The sequence below is a fragment of the Schistocerca serialis genome, chromosome 8, assembly GCF_023864345.2.
Source record: "Schistocerca serialis cubense isolate TAMUIC-IGC-003099 chromosome 8, iqSchSeri2.2, whole genome shotgun sequence".
NCBI classification, from domain to species: Eukaryota; Metazoa; Arthropoda; class Insecta; order Orthoptera; family Acrididae; genus Schistocerca; species Schistocerca serialis.
In genome coordinates, this window is record NC_064645.1 from 536,880,532 (window position 1) to 536,903,076 (window position 22,545).

Sequence of the window (22,545 nt, forward strand, 5' to 3'; positions counted from 1 at the left end):
TGGGTGAAGAAAAATCCTCCGTTCTTGGTTTACGACCTTTATGGACAGTTTCTTGCTTGATTATTCCCAAGTGGTTTACTATTTGTCTTGATTCAAATATGTACCAGTAAATGCTTGGGATTTAGTGTAATCAACACATATGACAAGTGTTCTTGCTATTGATGAGCTATTTTTGACCTGAACTATATGACTTAAATTTGAATCACAGTGTTACTTCTAAACAACTTCCTATATCAGACTCTTTACACTTATTGTTGATTATTTTCCTTTACTTTCATCACATTTTTCCGCTTTACTCATCATCTACGTTATTTTCATAGTTCCTATTGATACTACTCTACATAACTCTACTGCTCAAGCTGACAGAAAAAAAGAAAACCACATATTCATGCTTGAATGGAGGAATGCAAATTGTTAAAACCGCAGTGCCCAGTAAATGTTAATCTGGTCGCAAAAGGACTTGGTGTGGTATATATGGCACCCTCACAACTGCCTACACTGCCTGATGCAGGCGTTATGGTTATTTGGGGCACTTCGCAGAATTACATCGGAGTGCAACAACAATAATAGTTAGCTTCAGGAGAGCTGTATGCCCACCTGTTTTTGGTCTAGTGCACCCCATTGTACTCCACATAAAGAGAAATCATAATGAAATTTCCTGGTGATTAAAACTATGTGCCGGACCGAGGCTCGAACTCGGGACCTTTGCCTTTCGCGGGCAAGTGCTCTACCAAGTGAGCTACCCAAGCACGACTCACTGTCCTCACAGCTTCAATTCTGCCAGTACCTTGTCTCCTACATTCCGAACTTGACAGAAGCTCTTTTGCGAACCTCTGGAAACATCCCTCAGGCTGTGGCTAAGCCATGTCTCCGCAATATCCTTTCGTCCAAGATTGCTAGTTCAGCAAGATTCGCAGAAGAGCTTCTGTGAAGTTTGGAATGTAGGAGACGAGGTACTGGCAGAATTGAAGCTGTGAGGATGGGTTGAGAGTTGTGCTTGGGTAGCTCACTTGGTAGAGCATTTGCTGCGAAAGGCAAAGGTTCCGAGTTCGAGTCTCGGTCCGGCACACAATTTTAATCTGCCAGGAAATTTCATACCAGTGCACACTCCACTGCAGAGTGAAAATCTCATTCTGGAGAAATCATAATGACTGATGCAATACACAGCATTTGGCACTTTATTGCTGCTTTTGTTTTTCTCTGAAAAGGATATGTTGCTATTCACCATTTAGAGAACGTCACACACACACACACACGACCACTGTCTCTGTCCATGTGGCCAAATGGCAGCAGCAATCTGGTGTGGATGGTGGAGAGTTGGGTTGGCAGTGTGGGGTGGGGGAAGCTGCAGGGCAGCTTGTGGGAGCATGTGGGGACGTGTGTTGGGACAGAGTAGGTCTGCTGAGTGCAGTTGGATGGTTTTGGGAGGGGGGAGGAAGGAGAGTGGAAGAGGAGGAAAGTGGATGAGGGTAAAAGGATCAGTGGGTGGAATAGAAGGCTGAGTGGTGCTTGAGTGGGAGCAAGGAAGGGGATAGGTATGTGGAGGACAGGGACTAGCGAAGGCCAGAGGTTACTGGAGCTTAGGATTGCAGTAGTAATTCCCACCTGTCCACTTTCGAAAAGCTGGTGTTGGTAGGAGGGATCCAGATGGCACAGGGTGCGTAGCAGCCGTAGAAGCACATCGTGTTGGGCAGCACGTGCCACAACTATGTGGTCCAGCTCTCTTTTGGCCATTTATGGAAATTGACAGCTTGTTAAGCCATTTATGGAAATTGACTGCTTGTTAATTGTCATGCCCATATAGAAAGCAGTGCAATGTTTTGCAGCTTAGTTTGTGGATCACATCACTGCTTTCACAGGTAGCCCTGCCTTTGATGGTGTAGGAATGCCTGTGACTGGACTGAAATAGGTGGTGGTTAGAGGATGTATGGGATGGTGTTGTATCTAGGCCTGTTGCAGGGTTATGAGTTGTGAGGCAAGGGGTTGAGAGCAGGGGTGGTGTGTAGGATAGGGCTGGACAAGGATATTGTATACGTTTGGTGGGCAGTGGATTACCACTGTGAGATGGGTGGCAAGCATAAAGGGTAGGGTATACCTTATTGCAGGGAACGTTGAGAGGTAGTCTATTCCTCATTTCAGTGTATGATGAGAGACAGTCGAAACCCTAACGGAAATGTGATTCAGTTGCTCCAATCTGGGTGATGCTGACTCATGAAGTGAGTGCTCCTTTATGGCCAGATGATGGGTTTATGGGAGATGACTGGAACGACAAGGCATGTGAGACACCAGAGATCTGTTTCTGTATGAGTTTGGGAGGATGATTTCAGTTGGAAGGCCCCATTGAGACCCTTGGTATATTTTGAGAGGGACTGCTTATCACTGCAGATGCGACACCCTCAGGTGGCTAGATGTATGTGAGGGGCTACTTGGAATGGAATGGTTGGCAGCTGTTGAAGTGTATGTATGTCTGATGGTATGTAGGTTTAATATGGACGGAGGTACTGATGTAACCATCTGTGAGGTTGACGTCAACATCGAGGAAGGTGGCTTGTTGGGTTGAGGACCACCAGGTGAGGCAAATGGGGGAGGAGATGATGATGATGATGATGATGATCTGGAGGAACATGGATATGGTGTCCTCACTCTTGGTCCACATCACGAAGATGTCATTAATGAATCTGAACCAGTGAGGGGTTTTGATTCTGGGGGTTAGGAAGGATTCCTCTAGATCTCCCATGAATATCATATTTACCCAAATGTAAGCCTACCTTGGACGCAAGCTGCACGCTATAAATGAGAACTGGGGGGGGGGGGGGGGGGGGGGAGGGGGGAGGGAGAGATTTGTTGCACAGTACAACTGCTGTTAACCAAATTAAGAGGAGGGGGGGGGGAGGAAGCCATGTGGGATAGCAGTTTTTTCAGTTCTGCCATGAACATCTTATAAGTGCTGCATTATTTTGTTTGATAATATTACAATACGTATTTTTGAAAGGTTTCGAAGGAGAAATACTGTTTCTATTATTTCTTGATTCATGATTTCTTGTGAGTTGTCCACAGCAATCCATTCATCAACTATGCATGTATCCAAGTCTTTGCACTCGGGAATTCTTTTTACTGTTTCTGTCATGTATTCAAAATTTTTCCAAGTCCCCTCCTTTAAAAGTATCATACTGTTTTCCCCTGCCCCCTTGAAGAGTTTCTGCTTTCACATTATTCCATGCTTGGGCAAACCAGTGAACTACTGTGCATTTACATATTTTTACTGCATTCAACACTTGATTCACATTTTTGTTTTGCATGTCGCCATTCTGCAGGATGTTTCTCAAACACCGCTCATGGTAGTGCAGATTAAATTCTGCTATTGTGCCTTGATCCAGTGGTTGAATTAGACTGGTAACATTTGGGGGAAGGAAACACACAACAAATCAACACTTTTTAACTAACAAGGATATGCAGGTGCACAGTCATTTAATATTTGCTATTTTAGCAAGACCTTTTTTAGGTAAAAACTTTTCAACTTTCTGTAGAACTGATCACTAAAACATTCAGTCAATAGTTAGCAAGACATGCAAGGTATTTCTTGGGTTTTGTAAAAACCCGGTAATGTATTTCGGTTGAATATCTTTCAACATTTAAGGTTTCTCAACTTTCTGATACACATTCTAAATGTGCCAGAATTGTTTGGTGCGAAAAGAACAGTTTTCCATTTTCCCATGTTGTCTCCGGAGGCAGACATTTCTTTTAAGGAAGTTAAGAATCTTGTGGGCATCATCTGAAAATCATCATCCATTTCATTGGCACTGAAAATATGGTCCTTAGTGTAGCCTTGTCTGGTAATCTTCAAACTCTGTTTCAAAATATCAATTGCATCTGGGTCTACAGATTTCTCCACATACATTAAATTGCCAAATGCCCTATCTGTTTTCAAACCTGTCTAACCATCCAGGTAATCATTTTAGCTTTTTCTTGCATTGTTGAGCCACTAAAGGCAAGCCTTTTTTCCAGATAAAGAGCCTTGCTTACTTTTTCAAGTCAAATGCTTTCAGTGTTTTTCTGCAAAGGTTTTTCACAGCTTTCTCTTGAAATTTAGGCTTCACCCTTTCCACCATATTGCAGTGCCTGTGGTGTTCAGAAGTTCAATGCAATGTTGCTTCGGACATGCATGCAATAAGCGAGAAATCAGGGTTAGAGTCCTGGTCGGGCACAAATTTCCATTGTCATTATTCCATTATACAGCTGATAGTTGTCTATATCCGCAACTGCAAATACATATCTTGTAGCTCTATAATTAACGACAGTTTTCAATAAATTTCGTTTCTCAACTTCTTTTATAGCAACTAATTTATCGATGAAAGTAATTGTAACACACTTCGGGTTAGTCACCATAGTGCAGTAATAAACATGTAACAGAGGTAAACTACTTCACTGCACTGTTGTAGTCAGTGTAGCAAGATTTAGACTGGTGAGTTGGTAGCTGAGGAAGCAACTTAAGGTTGGGTGCCTACTCTCACCATCAGCTTTAGCTCAGAACGCTTTTACCCTTGAATTATTTCCATGCAGTACAATATGAATTTTTGGGTTTGTGATTTTTGAAGATGTTTCAGATGATCTGAGTTTCAGGTCAGAGCTTGGTTAACTGAGGCTTTGCTATAATTTGCACGGAATTAAGATTAGTTTGTTGGACACTTAAAATTGCTGTTACATTGCAGACAGTACCAGAAGTCAGAATTCATGATGTCTATCAAAATATTTCAAGTGGAAATAGGGCAGCTGTGGTCATAAGACTTTCACAGACTGTACCGCTACTCATGTTTTTCATACGTCGGTCTTTCCATATCCCACGAATGTCTTCTGAAGTATTTCTTCTTTCAGTAATGTAGTGTTCTCATCCAAGAGAGTTACATTTTGGCTTGACAGGGTATCACCTTGATTTAAGGGATGTAAATTTGGCAAAGAGCAATCTACATATTCAAGACACTGTTTTGTGTCCTCTGTGGAAGGATTGGACTGGGTACTTCATTAGAATACTTTTTTAACATTTCTACACAATCATTTCCAGCACAAGTGACCCGTACCAAGTGTGAACTGAACTGTAAGTATTGTCATCACTTTGGAAAATCTTTGTCCTGCGGCGTCTCTTATGTCTCTGTGTTGTTCGACAAGGTATGGCGTGTCCACCTAAAATACAAGGGGCCATAATTAGAAACTACAAATGGGTGGCCATGAGCAGTGAAGTCACAGGCAAGTCTCGCTGGACCGTATTCTGGAACACAGCTGGGATTTTTCATGTTTTCTTTTATGGTCAGTGAAATTCTAGTATAAAGCCTCTGAAGGTCATCAGCTTCTTTCAACTTTCAACATCTAGGAGGGCACTACTCTCTCTCTCTCTCTCTCTCTCTCTCTCTCTCTCTCTCTCTCTCTCTCTCTCTCTCTCTGGGGAAAGAGGCTCACAAAGGCTTATGGTAAACCAGACAGACACGTGCTATGGAGAAACCCCCAATAAAGAGGCAAATAAGAATACAAATTTAAAGCCCATAACAGAACAAAATATGTGAATAACTCACATAAATGCATATGTAAAAAAACACACACACACACACACACACACACACACACACACACACACACCAATGTCTTCTCGTTAATAGTAGCATAGGCTCACTGACTGGTTGGATGGATACCGTCACATATCTACAAAGAAAATTAATGGTAAAAGAAAAGCAGGAGTTCAATACAGAAATTTTATGGAACTATCATAAACATGTATGTACTGTTTTAACCATCACTCAGATGATTGTCATCATCACTTGTTTCCTTGTCACTACTCTCTCTTCATAGAGAGCATTGTCCTCTAAGCCATCAAATGCATTAGAAACACAGCATATTTAAATGCGTACTGGACATTTTTATTCGGGATACCTTCCCAAGATTGGTCAATCCACTCATACACTTGAGACAAGATTGCGTGCGTAACACTTCCTGTAGTCATTAATTGCATATTGTCTTTCATTAACCATTGCATGTACATATTAAGGTTTTCCTTAAATGGATTGTTTAAACTAACATGTAATGGTTTTATAATTGACATTGTCCCTCCTCGAATTACAACCAAATCCATTCTATCCTTTACTAATTTTCTCTCTACAGTCACAGTAGTATGACCTGCACATGTATGTAGTACAAGCATGTTTGGCAAAACCTAACAAGGCACCAGGACATAGTTGTCATAAAAGTCTAATCCAATCAGACACCATATTTTCTGTGAACCAGTCACTTTTGGTTTGCACATACAATAATGTGTTTTGGAAATACGTCAGACTTACATAATGTCTTGTGTTTTAAAACAATGAATGTTGCAGTTTGTGACAACTGGCTGTACAAGCGAGCTTGACAGATATGCGCTGCTTTTCACCAGCTGCGGGCAGCATCTTGACATATTTGTTGCCTTCTGCTTCTACTGTGTATTTTGTTGGCATATCAAAATACAACAGAGCTTCGTCTGCATCACCTGTATGACCAAGAAGATAATTATTTTTGGTGCGCTGTCTGATTGTGAAACGCTGATATTAGAGTTTTTCCACGTAGTTTTCTGGCGGCAGCTTCTGTCCAATGAGCTTAAGACAAGAAAATCACCAACATTTCACAAAACAGGCAACCCAGTTTAGGCTTCATTTGAAATTTGTGGTGACAAGCAACTTGGATAATTTCTGCGCTCACGAGTAAGCACTTCTGTCACTCCCCCCTCACAAAATAATTCAGCACAACTTGTAACACATGATAGCAGCCACATTTTTGCCCATAAAATGTACTTTTATTCGTGGAACAATCAAAAAGTTTTTCCTTTTGATGTCTCTATCTCGAGTTAACTCATCGATCCCGGATCACTGACATGGAGCACAATTTGATGTTTTCTCAGTGAGAGAAATAACTTTTTTTTTTTCAACCTTGTAGTATGGTGAACATTCTTCACGATGATGGGCTAAAACCTGGTACTTCACAAAAGTGCTTAAGTAGACAGAAACTGAGGATGAAATCCAGATGTACTGTCTGCATATATTGTAAAGAGCACTGCTCTCATTGGCCCAGAGGTTGGTGGAAGTAACACAAATGAAGTTACGGGAGGGGTTGAACGTGGGCTTGTGTGCTGCGGAACGGACAACAATGTGATTCGTATCGATTATCTGTTATGGTAGAAAAATCTCACAGAAGTAACAAGATTCCGTAAAAGCTCATTTATAAGGGTGCTCACGTTCAAATGTGGAACTTATTTCTATTCATGAATATGAAATTAATTATGGCAGTGAAACACTTACTATTGTCGCATCATGGATATTGCTAGCATAGAGAAATAGCTTGATTACAACAGGAGCTGTCGAAGTGTAAAACTTCACTTACCATATTTGCCAACTTCTTGCAAGTTCTTAAAAAGGTCCAGTTTGATTTAATTGTGTGTGTGTGTGTGTGTGTGTGTGTGTGTGTGTGTGTGTGTATGTATATAGATATTTATTTTTATTGCTATGAATATTTGAAAAACTGCTAAATTCAGAGATGAACAATATTAAATTTTAATTCCCCTGTCATAAAACAGTAATTCACATTCAATACTCAAAACACTAACACAACAGCTTCTGTGGCAAAAAACTACTTACAGCAGCTTCTAGTTACATTTTTCAGAACTTCCTTAGGCTTCGCTCATGAAACTAAGCTGCAGCCACATTATTGAATTGCAAAAATCTGGAAAAAAGGTTGGCTTGCATTTGGGTGAATACTTGTAGGTTGGCATGGGATGATATGTGGGCACACATTGCTGTACCACTGATTCGTTTGTAGTTGATGGGAGAAGAAATTGTGGTTAAGGATGCAGTCGTTCATGGTGACCAGGAAGGAGGTTGTAGGTTTGGAGTCAGTCAGGCTTTGTAGTAGTAGTAGTAGTAGTAGTAGTAGTACAGGGCTATTACAAATGATTGAAGCGATTTCATAAATTCACCATAGCTCCATTCATTGACATATGGTCACAACACACTACAGATATGTAGAAAAACTCATAAAGTTTTGTTCAGCTGAAGCCACACTTCAGGTTTCTGCCGCCAGAGCGCTCGAGAGCGCAGTGAGACAAAATGGCGACAGGAACCGAGAAAGCGTATGTCGTGCTTGAAATGCACTCATATCAGTCAGTCATAACAGTGCAACGACACTTCAGGACGAAGTTCAACAAAGATCCACCAACTGCTAACTCCATTTGGCGATGGTATGCACAGTTTAAATCTTCTGGATGCCTCTGTAAGGGGAAATCAACGGGTCGGCCTGCAGTGAGCGAAGAAACGGTTGAATGTGTGTGGGCAAGTTTCACGCGTAGCCCGTGGAAGTCGACGAACAGAGCAAGCAGGGAGCTAAACGTACCACAGCCGACAGTTTGGAAAATCTTACGGAAAAGGCTAAAGCAGAAGCCTTACCGTTTACAATTGCTACAAGCCCCGACACCCGATGACAAAGTCAAATGCTTTGAATTTTCGGCGCGGTTGCAACATGGAAGAGGATGCGTTCAGTGCGAAACTTTTTTTCAGTGATGAAGCAACATTTTTTCTTAATGGTGAAGTGAACAGACACAATGTGCGAATCTGGGCGGTAGAGAATCCTCACGCATTCGTGCAGCAAATTCGCTATTCACCAAAAGTTAACGTGTTTTGTGCAATCTCACGGTTTAAAGTTTACGGCCCCTTTTTCTTCTGCGAAAAAAACTTTACAGGACACGTGTATCTGGACATGCTGGAAAATTGGCTCATGCCACAACAGGAGACCGACAGCGCCGACTTCATCTTTCAACAGGATGGTGCTCCACCGCACTTCCATCATGATGTTCGGCATTTCTTAAACAGGAGATTGGAAAACCGATGGATAGGTCGTGGTGGAGACCATGATCAGCAATTCATGTCATGGCCTCCACGCTCTCCTGATGTAACCCCATGCGATTTCTTTCTGTGGGGTTATGTGAAAGATTCAGTGTTTAAACCTCCTCTACCAAGAAATGTGCCAGAACTGCGAGCTCGCATCAACGATGCTTTCGAACTCATTGATGGGGACATGCTGCGCCGAGTGTGGGAGGAACTTGATTATCGGCTAGATGTCTGCCGAATCACTAAAGGGGCACATATCAAACTTTTGTGAATGCCTAAAAAAACTTTTTGAGTTTTTGTATGTGTGCAAAGCATTGTGAAAATATCTCAAATAATAGTTATTGCAGAGCTGTGAAATCGCTTCAATCATTTGTAATAACCCTGTAGTAGTAGTAGTAGTAGTAGTAGTAGTAGTAGTAGTAGCAGTGGTAGTAGTAGTAATATTCAATGGTGGCAATTCCATGGGCATTGGGATGTTTGTGTAGACAAAGATGGCACCAACACTTATGAGCAGGGTGCCATGTGGTAAAGGAAAATGAACTATGGTGATTTGTAGAAGAAATACTTGGTGTCTTCTATACGGTAGGTTACGGGTAATAGGATGAAGATCCACTAGAGCAGAGATTGTCTCAATAGGAGCACAGTAACCAGCCACAATGGGGCCTCTTGGGTGGTTGGGTTTGTGGACTTCAGGAAGCAGGTAAAATGTAGCAGTCAGGGAGTGTTGGAGTGAGGTTGACTCAAGGGAGAGGTTCTGGGATGAACCTAAGGATTTGAGGAGGGACTAGGAATCCTGTTGCATTTTGGTGGAATGTGGTCACCATGACGGGGGTTGTAGGTGGATGAATCTTGACAGCTGGCAGAGTCCTTCCACCAGTTATTCCCTGTGGTTCAGAAACAACAATAGTGGGGCCCTCGTCAGGTCAGAATTAGTTTGTAGGTGGTGGATTGTTTTTCCCTCTATGGATGTAAGATTGCTTTCGATGCTGAGGTGTTTGCGGAAAGATGGTGAGTCAAGATTTGAGGGTAAGAAATTCTGGAATATTAACAGGGTGGTGATTTTGATGGTAGTGGGGTGGATCACAATTCGTTGGAGGAGTGAACTGAGTCAAGCATGATTCAGTATCAGTTTTGGGTTGAGTCTGATTGGTAGGAAAAGGAAAGGTCATTAACAAGTCCAGCATGATTGAATTTGGGAGTGGGGCAAAAGGTAAGGCCCTTGCAAAGGACTTACACTTCTGTGAGACTAAGGCTTTTTCAGGAAAGATTCATTACTGTTTGGGTTTTGAGTTCTGTGCGGTGGTAGAAGGGAGCTAGTGTGTGGTAAATGCAGTAGGTCTGAGTGTCAGGGTTTGTTGACTAAGAGGCAATGTGCGATGCTTGGGGGCTTATGTAGAAGGGGTGGTTAGTGGTAGTCCAAGGTGGGAGTAGGAAGTGAATGGTTGGAGTTTCTTGAGGGGGCATTGTGCGTGCCACTCTGTTTCCATGATGGCAAGAGTGTGACAGATGGGATGCAGGAATTCGGGATTGCAGAGCAGGAGAATTTTATGGATGGAGAGGAGATATTGCAAGCAATTCCGGGCCAGTTTTACATGGTTTTGCAAGACTAGGGTGGTCAGGACTATTGATTAATGTAATTTGAAAGATAGTGGTCGTGGAAGACGAGTTGCAGCCAGTGATGGGTAATTTGATAGTCAGGCCATTTGATGCTGTTCTACATGTTAGGCAGCAATGCAGGAACAGTGTGTTCTGGCAGGGATAGGAAATTTTTTGCTATTGGCACAGGTGGAAGGAGCAAGGAGCCATAGTGGAGAATGAAAACAGTAAAAACCTGTAAAATACATGGGAAAAATTCAGGAAAATATGTAAAATTATGTGGGAAAAACTCAAAGGGTGGAATGGATGAAGTATTTTGGACTTGAGATGTTCGCTTGCTTTATTTCTTCATTGATGGTCCTCAGTGTCGATTTACTGCGTTGCTATACTGGCTGAAAACGGGGGTGGAAGTTCAACACTGCTTACTATAAATGATGTAGCCGACAGTTGCACAGTTGCATTTCATAGTTATTTACTTTCACTGTTCACAACCCCCCAATAATACACAGTTATGTGGCCAGTTAACTATTGGAAAATTTTGATAAGCCTCATTAATAGTTTGCAAGCATACATCAGCATACTGCTACAATAGTTAACTGTTGAATATCTGAGCAGTAAAAACCTAACTACACAGTTCTTGCAGAATAATACGGTACATATTGAACAGACACTGTCATTGTTTTAACACACGGCCTATTCATCTTAAACCTATTTCACAGTTACGTTGAAGCATTATTGTTGTTCTAACCAATACGGGTTCCTTGTGTGAAACTCGGCTGTGGACTGACTATCTCTGGACCAATATACGGGTCTTTATATATCATCACAGTAATAGGCACTTAAACTATACATTGTTCGATGTTTAAGTTCCATAAATTACAATTGAAACATACTTAATTCAATTAACTGAATATATAGAAAGCTCCCTTCTTTGAACAGTTTCTTCTACTGCTAGGGTTAAGCTGTATTATTTGTTTAAATGATGAAATTAACAGATATAGGTGTACAAACAGTACTTTTGTCAAAACTCGTAGTTACTTTGGAATTTATTAAGGGCTGGCTTTGTTAACATGTTTTCGAATAAAGCCAAATAAATATTTAAAGAATACTGTTAGTTGTTCTCCAAATGTTTAAAATTATTATATAATGTAGACTGGTAATGGCAAGGAAAGCGTTTCTGAAGAAGAGAAATTTGTTAACATAGAGTATAGATTTAAGTGTCAGGAACTCGTTTCTGAAAGCATTTGTATGGAGTGTAGCCATGTATGGAAGTGAAACATGGACGATAACTGGTTTGGACAAGAAAAGAATAGTAGTTTTCGAAATGTGGTGCTACAGAAGAATGCTGAAGATTAGATGGGTAGATCATATAACTAATGAGGAGGTATTGAATAGGATTGGGGAGAAGAGAAGTTTGTGGCACAGCTTGACTAGAAGAAGGGACCGGTTGGTAGGGCATTTTCTGAGGCATCAAAGGATCATCAATTTAGTATTGGAGGGCAGCGTGGAGGGTAAAAATCGTAGACTGAGACAAAGAGATGAATACACTAAACAGATTCAGAAGGATGTAGGTTGCAGTAGGTACTGGGAGATGAAGAAGCTTGCACAGGATAGAGTTGCATGGAGAGCTGCATCGAAACAGTCTCTGGACTGAAGACCACAACAACAACAACAACAACAACAACAACAACAATTTATATTTGTTTGTAGGCCAACAATAGAATTTAAGTTGTGTAACAATTACTGATTTCACCCAATAACAAAAGAGATTAACTAGGAATAGTCAAAATAAATTAGAAAATCAATTACATACATAAAACTAAGCACAAAATTAGATCTGGTGTTATATTCTTTAAAACTGAGGGCCAAAATTTTTGTTTTATGACAAAGCAGATTATACTCATGTATGTTAATGGTAATTAGATGTGAAAATATGAATTTTTAAGGAGGCAGATGGCAAAACAAGAGGGGAAGTAAAAATACACTATGTGATCAAAAGTATCCAGACACCACCAAAAACATACATTTTTTCTTGCATTGTACTGCCACCTATTGCCAGGTATCCATATCAGTGACCTCAGTAGTAATTAGACATTGTGAGAGAGCAGACTGGGGTCCACTGCAGAGCTCACAGACTTCGTATGTGGTCAGGTGATTGGGTGTCACTTGTCATACGTCTGTATTTCCACACTTGTAAACATCCCTAGGTGCACTGTTTCTGATGTGACTGTGAAGTGGAAACATGACGGGACACGTGCAGTACAAAAGCTTACAGGCTGACCTCATCTGTTTACTGACAGAGCCCCCAACAGTTGAAGAGGGTCGTAATGTGTAATAGGCAGACATCTATCCAGACCGTCAAACAGAAATTCCACACTGCATCAGCTCCACTGCAAGTACTATGACAGTTAGGCGGGAGGTGAGAAAACTTGGATTTTATGGTTGAGCGGCTGCTCATAAAGTCACACATCATGCTGGTAAATGCCAAATGACGCCTTGCTTGGTGTAAGGAGCATAAAAATTGTACTATTGAACAGTGGAAAAATGTTGTGTGAAGTGACAATTCATGCTACACAATGTGGCGATCCAATGGCAGAATGGGGGTATGGCGAATGCCCGGTGAATGTCATCTGCATGTGTAGTGCAAACAGTAAAATTCGGAGGCGGTGGTGTTGTGGTGTGGTCATGTTTTTCATTGTTTTGTGTGGCACTATCACAGCACAGGCCTACATTGATGTTTTAAGCACCTTCTTGCTTCTCACTGTTTAAGAGCAATTCAGTGATGGCAATTGCATCTTTCAACATGATCGAGCACCTGTTCATAATGAATGGCCTGTGACGGATTGGTTACATGACAATAACATCCCTGTAATGGACTGGCCTGCACAGAATCCTGATGTCAATCCTACAGAACACGTTTTGGGATGATTTGAAATGCCGACTTTGTGCCAGGCATCACTGACAGACATCAATATCTCTCGTCAGTGCAGCACACTGTGAAGAATGGGCTGCCATTCCCCAAGAAACCTTCCAGCATGTGATTTAATGTATTCCTGGGAGAGTGGAAGATGTCATCAAGGCTAAGGGTGGGCAAACACTATGTTGAATTCCAGCATTACCAATGGAGGGCTCCACGAACTTGCTTCATCACAGACTTCCCCTGTTTTTCGGTCTCTATTCTGTCATTAGCAACAGTGTTTCAGACACGTGAAATTGGAATATTACAGTCTGTGAAATCCTTTTTTGCCACTAGGCAGATTACAGCTATGTTATCTTTGAAAAAGTGAGCCTTCACTTTCCTACTATTTTGCCATATTAACTTTGACTGCACTCTATTGACATTTGTCAGTGTCTTTTGTGGCTTGTGGTTGCTACCAGTTTCTCACTCTTTCTTTAACTGCAAACAAGTAATTGTTTTTTGATCACTTGTGGAACTTCTGTTGGTTTTCAGAAATCTTTTATCAGCAGTTCCAGCAATCATATAAGAAGACCTGTATATATAATTTTTTGTATCTCAATTATTTACAGGGCTTAACCTCATCAGAAATTGTTGATGGATATGAACTTGCCTTGGAGAAGGCATTAGAAATCTTACCAACACTCACATGTTACGAAATTAAGGATTATAGAAAAGAGGAAGATACAGCAAGAGGTATTAAGCCAGCAATAATGAGCAAGCAGTATGGAAACGAAGATTTCCTTACAAAGTTAATAACAAAGGCTTGTGGTAAGTTTTGTGCTAAAGTTTAACAGTTTATCTTATGCGGACATGTGTGCATTTGTGTGTGTGTGTGTGTGGGGGGGGGGGGGGGGTCCGGAAACTGGATTCATATTTTGGAAGAACAGTGTTCAAATCCCCTTCCTGCCATCCTCTATAGCTTCATGGTTTTGTTTATAGCTGAAACTAATCACATAACATTATTTATTTATATATTTTTGTTGTTTGTAGAATCGTAGCAGTATGTGTTTCAAAGTTAACTTCGTATGGTGCCTGACATACAAGAAGTCCGTATGCTGTAGAATTAAAATGAAATGTATCTTAACTTAAGCTGTTGTAGCAGTCTGTTTGCTGTTTGTAGTTTTGTCCTTTACCAGCTGCTGAGCTGCCTCAACTGAAACAACAAGGTAATACAGGGTTAGCCAGTGGAACGGGCAGATTGGAGATGGCCTTGACAGCTGGAATATGAGTGGTGGGGGTAATGGTGACCGACTCTGTTCTACCTGCATGTCCTGCCATTTAGTTGTGATGGATCGTTGGACGGGTGAATATCGCGGCTAAGTGGTTAAAGCGTATTATACGAATGGTGAGTGTTTGGTGAAAAGCGCGACGTGCTTTTCGATGCCATTTGAACCGCAGAACAGGCCTGTTCCCTTGGATAACGCAATTCGTTCATGGATAAACAACCTTGAACAAACTGGATCAATGTCTAAAAAATGAGGTGGGAGTGCAAAACCCGTTCGAACCCCTCAAAACATCGCTGCTGTTCAACAGGCAATACTCAGAAGTCCACGCCGATCTGCCAAGCAACATGCTCTACATCTTGGAATAAGTACCACTTCAATGAGAAGGATTCTTCATCAAGATTTACATTTTAACCCATACAAAATACAGATTGTGCAATCTCTCAAACCAAGTGATTATCAACAACGATTACAATGTGGTGAGGAAATGGCCAGAAGACTTGAAGAGAGGAAGGAGAGACTGCAGAGAGGAGAGTGAGAGTGCAAAATGTGTGTGGGGGTCAAGGGGTCAGGAATGAAGATGGGTGTGCTGCAGGTGTGATCAGTGATAAAGGTCAGGAGGATTGTGGGATTGAAGGGTGTATTGTGAAGACTGTTCTTGCCTATGTAATTCAGAGAAGCTGGTATTGGATTTTGGAGGGGAGAGGGATGCAGGTGGCATGGGTTGTGAAGCAACAATTGAAGTCAGATGAGTTGTGCTCAGTAGCATGTTCTGCCACTGGACATTCATTTGTGTGGGCAGCTTGTGAACCTTCCATGAAACTTTCTGTCTATCCCTCATAGCACCCAGATCGCACCTTGCTGACTTCCATCTGTCACATCCCCCCAACCTCAGTCTCAACATTGTATAATCCCAGAATCCAAGCAAACCCACAACACTGTTGGTAGCTCATTACCAAAAAGTTCTGTACCAGAGCCAGAGACTTAGGTCTTCAACCCTATTGTAGACCTTACTTTCTGACCCACACCCAAGTTAAACAATGCCATACAGGTTGGTTTAAGATTTGCTCTCTTTCTACCGTGGCAAGATATTTTTGCCACTCCCCCCACTCGGACAAAAACGGACTAAATACCAACTCTGAAGTTGGCCTCTCCCAGTATTTGGTTGGCTTCTTCTAACCATAACCATCCCTCACCCCCACCCACCCGGCTCCTGATCACTTTCCAGGAACTACTTACCTCTAATCTGCCCTGCACTTCTTTTGTAGTTCCTTTCCCTACAACATAAACATCTTGGTGGATTAAATGAGAGCCATCCACAACTTTGAGACAGGCCCTGATTTTTATCAAAGTCCCTGTGGACAAAGGCTTCAACTGTCATGTTGAACATTACTGGGCAGAAGGTATTAGCCAACTGTTGAAAACACACACACACACACACACACACACACACACACACACACACACACACACAAATATGTTTAGGTCTTGGGGTGTTTTAAATTTGCCCGCAGCAACATTCGTCAGCATGATTGAACAACTCTAAGGCATAAAAATTTCCAATGAAGCCGACAACTTACTTCAAAGTAAATCCTCTTTGGCAAAAGAGTGTGCTATTCTCCCATATAGCACGCTCCACTGAACAAACAAAGTACAAACACCAGGTCACCACACCGTAAAGAAATAGAGGGGCGTTTGAAAAGTTCGTGCAAAGTCCGAGAGATGGCACCACCCGTGCGTATCGAGGTCATGTTTAGTTAGTAGTATCTTTGAAAAGAACGCATGCCAAGTTTCAGCTGTATTAGTCTATTTCTTTGTGTTTGGCTTTCCTGTGAATCAAGAAAGTAGAGTGATTGTCAAAAAATGGACGAAAAAGAATTTCGTGCGGTGATTAAACATTACTTTATGAAGGCAAAACGCCTCAGGAGACTAAAGAGAAGCTTGATAAACATTACGGTGAATCTGAACCTTCAATTAGAACAGTTTATAAGTGCTTTCAAAATTTTCGGAGTGGCCATATGGGTACAAGTGATGCTGAATGTTCTGGACGCCCTGTGGAGGTTAAGAGTCCAAAAATCATTGATAAAATCCGTGATATGGTGATGGATGATAGAAGAGTTAAGGTGCGTGAGATTGCTAGTGCTGTGGGCATCTTGAGTGAACGGGTACATAATATTTTGCATAAATATTTGGACATGAGAAAGCTATCTGCAAGATGGGTTCCGCGATTGCTCATGCTTGACCAAAAACAGAATCATGTGAAGTGTCGCAAGGATAGTTTGCAGTTGTTCAAGAAGAATCTGCACGACTTTAAGCGTCGTTTCGTCACTGTGGACGAAACATGGATACACTACTATACTCCTGAGACCAAAGAACAATCTAAACAGTGGGTTTCCAAGGGAGAATCTGCACCAAAAAAGGCGAAGACCATTCCTTCGGCTGGAAAGGTTATGGCGACTGCCTTTTGGGATTCGCAAGGGATAATCCTCATCAAGTACCTGGAAAAGGGTAAAACTTTACAGGTGCATATTATTCATTGTTATTGGACCGTTTGAAAATCGAGCTGCAAGTAAAATGTCAGCGATTGGACCACATAAGTCTTTTCCATCACGACAATGCACCAGCACACAGCTCAGCAGTTGTTAATGGAAATAGGATTCCAACTCGTTTCACATTCCCCCTATTCTCCAGACTTAGCTCCCTCGGACTATTATTTGTTCCCCAATTTGAAGATATGGCTAGCGGGGCAATGATTTTATTCAAACGAGGAGGTGATTGCAGAGCTAATAGCTATTTTGCAGACTTGGACAATTCCTATTATTTGGAAGGGATCAACAAACTAGAACAGCATTGGACAAAGTGTATAAGTCTAAAAGGAGACTGTCGAAAAATAAAAAAGGTTTACTTCAAACACGTAAGTACTTTTTATTTTTGTACGGACTTTTCAAATGCCCCTCATAGTGCAATTTGAATGATTTTTACATGTTGTTGTGAGCCATCTAGTTTAACAAGTCAAGAGACATCCAATTAAGTGGTTTTGTTTTACCTGTCTCTGTAAATAAATTAATCACAGTACATATGCATCATTTTGCCCAAAAAAGAACCTTAGTCAAATCGGTCACCTGTGGCCATACAAATAATTTGGCATTTTCTGCGCAACTGATAATTACAAGGAATGTTGCAGTTAGTTAATAAAACTATTGCTCTAACTAGATCTGCTTAACAGAAGTTTTGTTTCCTTTTTTCATTCCTGGGCAGAGTCATGCCCAACAGTCAAAAGTGTTGCAAAGTTTCAAACAGCATAAAGTTAACACTATGCTGGATGGCAGTAGGAGGCTTTAAAAGCAAAAACAAATAAGTTCACTAGACGTGAGACTAAACTAAAGCTCTCATATCTAATGGTGTAGTTGTCCTTTTCTGAAACATTCAGTGTGCCAAAGTGACATAGCCATAATTCATAGTGCATTGTGTGTCCAGGATCTTGAGAGGTAACTTCATGAATGGATGGATAAACTTCAGATTATGTGTTGTGACTTACTATTAGCAGAGAGAGAATTGTAGAAATCACCTGTAAAATATCTTAAGTCTGTTATGATTAAGATGAAGTGGTGAATTCTGCTACTGACGTTTGTGAGAATTCCATAAAGAATGCTTACACAAATCATTTCTATATTTGCAGGTTGAAGTATGTGTCATAATTTTCTGTTTTCTACAAGAGTAATTCAGAATACGGTATTACCACGTATTTCCAAATAATCGAAGATGACTATGAATGCATGACGACCCAAGCCCGTTCCCCGTGAACAAGGGATTGCAGAACAACACGTATACAAATACTAGATTTATTTTGAAAACTTACAAATGGTTCCTAATTACAGGTAACTGAAGGACACAAACTACTGATACATACAAAATAAAATCATATAAAGATGGCCCATCTGCCCCTTAGATACAGATGCCACTTAGTCCTCCTTACACTGAATCTACAGTAACACTGCCACTGTTATGGATAGCTTATATTTATTCCCATAGTAGATTGTGCATTTGTTGCAAAGCACTTGTTAAAGCAATTCAAAAAGGCTGACTATTTGTGGTTCAAAGTGCTGAGCCAAAAGTGCCAAGGAGTCTTGAACGGCCACTTTTGTGAAAAGCTACATCAAATCGAAGCTCACTAGTAGGTCCTCCCTTTGTAGTCGCATGTCCCTGAGTATTTTTATGAATTCAGCTGTGTTTCTCACATGATGGCTGCAGTGTCCCATAAGGGGTTTGAGCAGTGTTGCTAGCTATTTTGATATTGTAAGACTTCTGGGCAAATACAACATCTAAATCATTCTCCTCCCACCACCGAAGACAAGGGAGCTCCTAGGTTCTGCGAAAGACCTGCTGAAGCTTAACGCACCAGGAATATACAGCATACCGTGCAATTGTGGTAAACAATACATTGGACAAACACAGTACTGTATATCTAAATGCTGCGAAGGACATATAGGATCTGTGCGACTAGGTCACACAGAAAAATCAGCCATAGCAGAACACAGCATAAATGAGGAACATACCTTCAACTCTGAAAACATAAAGGTGCTGTGCCGAGCATCTGGCTTCTGGGAAAGTATTATGAAAGAATCCCTAGAAATAAGGATTCACGACAACCCGGTTGACAGGGATGACGGATACCAACTCAGTGCAGCATGGAACCATGCGATAGTGGCAATCCGTCGGGAGCACCCATCAACGTCCTCCGCTACAGACGCAGACAGAATGCTTACACCGAGAACCAAACGCAGCCACTGGGGGCGACTGCTACCCCCCCCCCCCACCACCACCACCACCACCACCACCACTGCGCGCACACTGCCAGTCCTCCGCAGACTCCCGGGGTCTAGTGGAGGGGGGCGACTGCGCATATAAATGCACCGCTCTCCGTGAATCTCGACACTTCACCAGAAGATGGGTAGTATGACACTTCCTGAAATGTTGTGATAAACTGCTGTACAGCTGTTTCTAATGGTCTTCAGATGGATTAGTCATCACCACATCTAACACTTGTTGTTGCAAAATCACGCCTCCTGCAATGCCGATAAGATTTGTGTTTAATTTCAGGATTTCTACCTTCATTGTAAGTGTCAGATGCCCCTTGAAACACCAATGATCAACATTCCACAATTCTTTAGAACAGCACCAGACGTCCTGCTCCTGTCTATACAAGGCCATTTTATAACCAACTCATTGGTAATGCATCCTTTTCCGTTGTAAGGAAATATGACACCAGGCAGCAGTTTTTTCTTTGGCAAAGTTTTGCAGTTTAGGATGATATAGGGTTGCATCTTCGTTCCATCAGCAAGTGCACACATCACCACAGTGATCCACGTTTCTCATTGCCCATAGTTTGAACCAATACACTCTTGGCACTTCTCTTTCCAGTCGTAGCAAAGAACACCCCTACAGGTAAGGATGTTCTGTTCTCTGTCTTATAAAATGTTGCTGATACTCGACCAACTTAATCACATACGATGCTGGAAGACACTGAGCAAAGGACGTTCATCATCACAACACAAGTCCATTACATTGTGTCATCCATGTACACCGCCAAGAGCTGGCTTTAAATTGAATACTATGTTCCTGTGCTAATTGATGTGCTTTATTTTGGACGAGATTGCAGAAAACTGCCATTCCTTGAGTATTTTTGAAATATTTGCTGTGGGCCACTGAAATATTTCCTAGTCAGTTTCACGTTATTCAGATGTCCTTCGCCCTTTCGCCACCTCCAAACATTGGCTTCCTTGACTTCGTACTTCCTTGAAGACCCACAATCCCCTGTTGCTTGTACATGCCATACAACAATAATTTTGAAATTTGTGTAATAGTAATGCCTGCATCCTGTTGAAAAACTCGATGCAGAAACCTGTTGTTCCACAACACAATCCGTTACACACTTACTACGCTGTTCAGAAGTGGGATCTCCAAAGACAAACAACTGTTAAAAAAACAATGCTGCAACAAACATTTCCTGCTGTCGTACAACGATGGTCAAGGCGCCTGCAGATGTTTAGGGTTAAAGCAGTAGGCATGACAGACAGTAGAGTTACAGCTTAATGGAAGCTTGAGGTTCTATTTGGTAAAGAAAAGAAACTCCACATTATGTGCTGCGAATGCAAAACTATTCCCTAATTCTGGGCACGAAATTTTGGGAAAAAATCCTTGTCTTGAATTCGGAGATATACAGTAAATGATAATGTCTACTTAAACAGTTTTCATAATGATTCTACAATTTCAGTCCTGAAAGTTCAGTGAATGTGTTTATATTGCAAACGGATTGTTGGCTTGCGTGAAACAGCAGTCACTGTCATTCGAAATAATCCCCATTGATGGTAATGCGGTAGGGATAGTCTTCAGGTGGGTTGTAAAATTATGTTGGACATTCAAAAGTCCAAAGACCCCTGGTCTTTCAGGGCTGTTTTCAGTATAGGGAACAAGAAGAATATATGAATGTGTGATGTCTGTTCTTTTGGATGTGTGATACATATTATGTAAACTGAAGATTGAAGAGGGAGAAAGGACAGGAAAGAGAAGGAACTATCGACATCAGCTGCATAGGGACCTTGGGTGGAATCAGTGGTGCTAAATGAAAATGCATAGTGTCTGTTTTTTTTTGGTCTGAGTGACACAACTCACCTTTCGGCAAAGAACTGCTGCAGCAGAAGGGCATTGTGTGGCCAGGTATTGTCATGGAGAAGGGTCCAGCCACCTCGTTTGGCATAATGGGCATGTACCCAGTGGATATGTTACAGCAGATGTTTCAGTATTTCCACATATGTAGCATTGTTTAATGTAGTCCCCACAGGGAAGAATTATTTATGGATTAGACCCTCACAGTCAAAGAACATCATGAGCATTGTTTCGATTTGGGATCACTCATTGCACACCTTCTTGCTTTTCGGCAAGCGTGAACTGCGCCACTCCACACTTCGACACTTGCCTTTGGTGCCATACCCAAGGCACCAGGGCTAATTACCTGTAACGATGGCCATCGTGAAAGTTGCATTTCAGTTAGTCGTGAGGTCTCTATGGGTGCCAAGTTGAATTTTTATTTCTTCTGGCATCAGTGTGAGGCACGAGTCTGGAACAAGGGTTGCATGTACCCAAATCCTGGGTCACTGTGAGGGGCTATCTCATGGCGGGGCTGTCATTCGCGCTGTCACATGATGATCCTGGGATGAAAGTGACTTTACTTTGTGTACGTTGTGCAGTGTTGGCGCAGTCACAAGCCAGCCAGCCGGGTAGTGTCTCCTATTGTCCCCCTTCCTTCTTGGAAGTGTTTAAACCACTCACAAAGAGTGTGTGTGTGTGTGTGTGTGTGTGTGTGTGTGTGTGTTTGGGGTGAGGGATTCGCTGGTGGCTCCGTCTTACAACTGTGAGCCGTATGATGTCATTAATCAAACTTTCTGTACAAGCGTTAAACACTGATTTATATTCTTCATTCCGATCATATACCATTCTTAAATCTAGTGTATATATAAAAAAACAGAGTTTGTAGCGTGTAATGTTGCAGAATCTAGAACACAAAACATGTCGAATAAACATTATTGTTGAAAACATCATGGGATTTCACAGTCTGATCATGTGCATGACCTGGAAAACTATACAGTTAACATCCACTGAGAATGCCTGATGATGATTGATAACAATCATACCCTATATTTGAAAGAATATGGGGCATCAGATGCTATGTTTGTTTTTAACGTCCGACTCGGGAATGTCGACTGCCTTTGTTAGAAAATATTGAAAACTTTTGTGAAATAGTGTGCCATTTTCATGTATTCTTAACTGCTTAATTTTTATTTTTGTATTATGTATTATTGACTTAAGTTCTGTA

At 41.5% G+C, this 22,545-nt stretch overlaps 1 protein-coding gene across 1 annotated transcript in view; it reads left to right on the plus strand.

Moving 5' to 3' along the window:
* The window catches only part of LOC126416307 (T-complex protein 1 subunit theta), a 95,299-nt gene that overhangs the window by 35,052 nt on the left and 37,702 nt on the right, over nucleotides 1-22,545 (plus strand). The window contains exon 3 of the mRNA XM_050083969.1: nucleotides 14,019-14,217. Coding sequence (XP_049939926.1) covers nucleotides 14,019-14,217 — 199 coding nt within the window. The remainder of the gene's footprint in view (nucleotides 1-14,018; nucleotides 14,218-22,545) is intronic.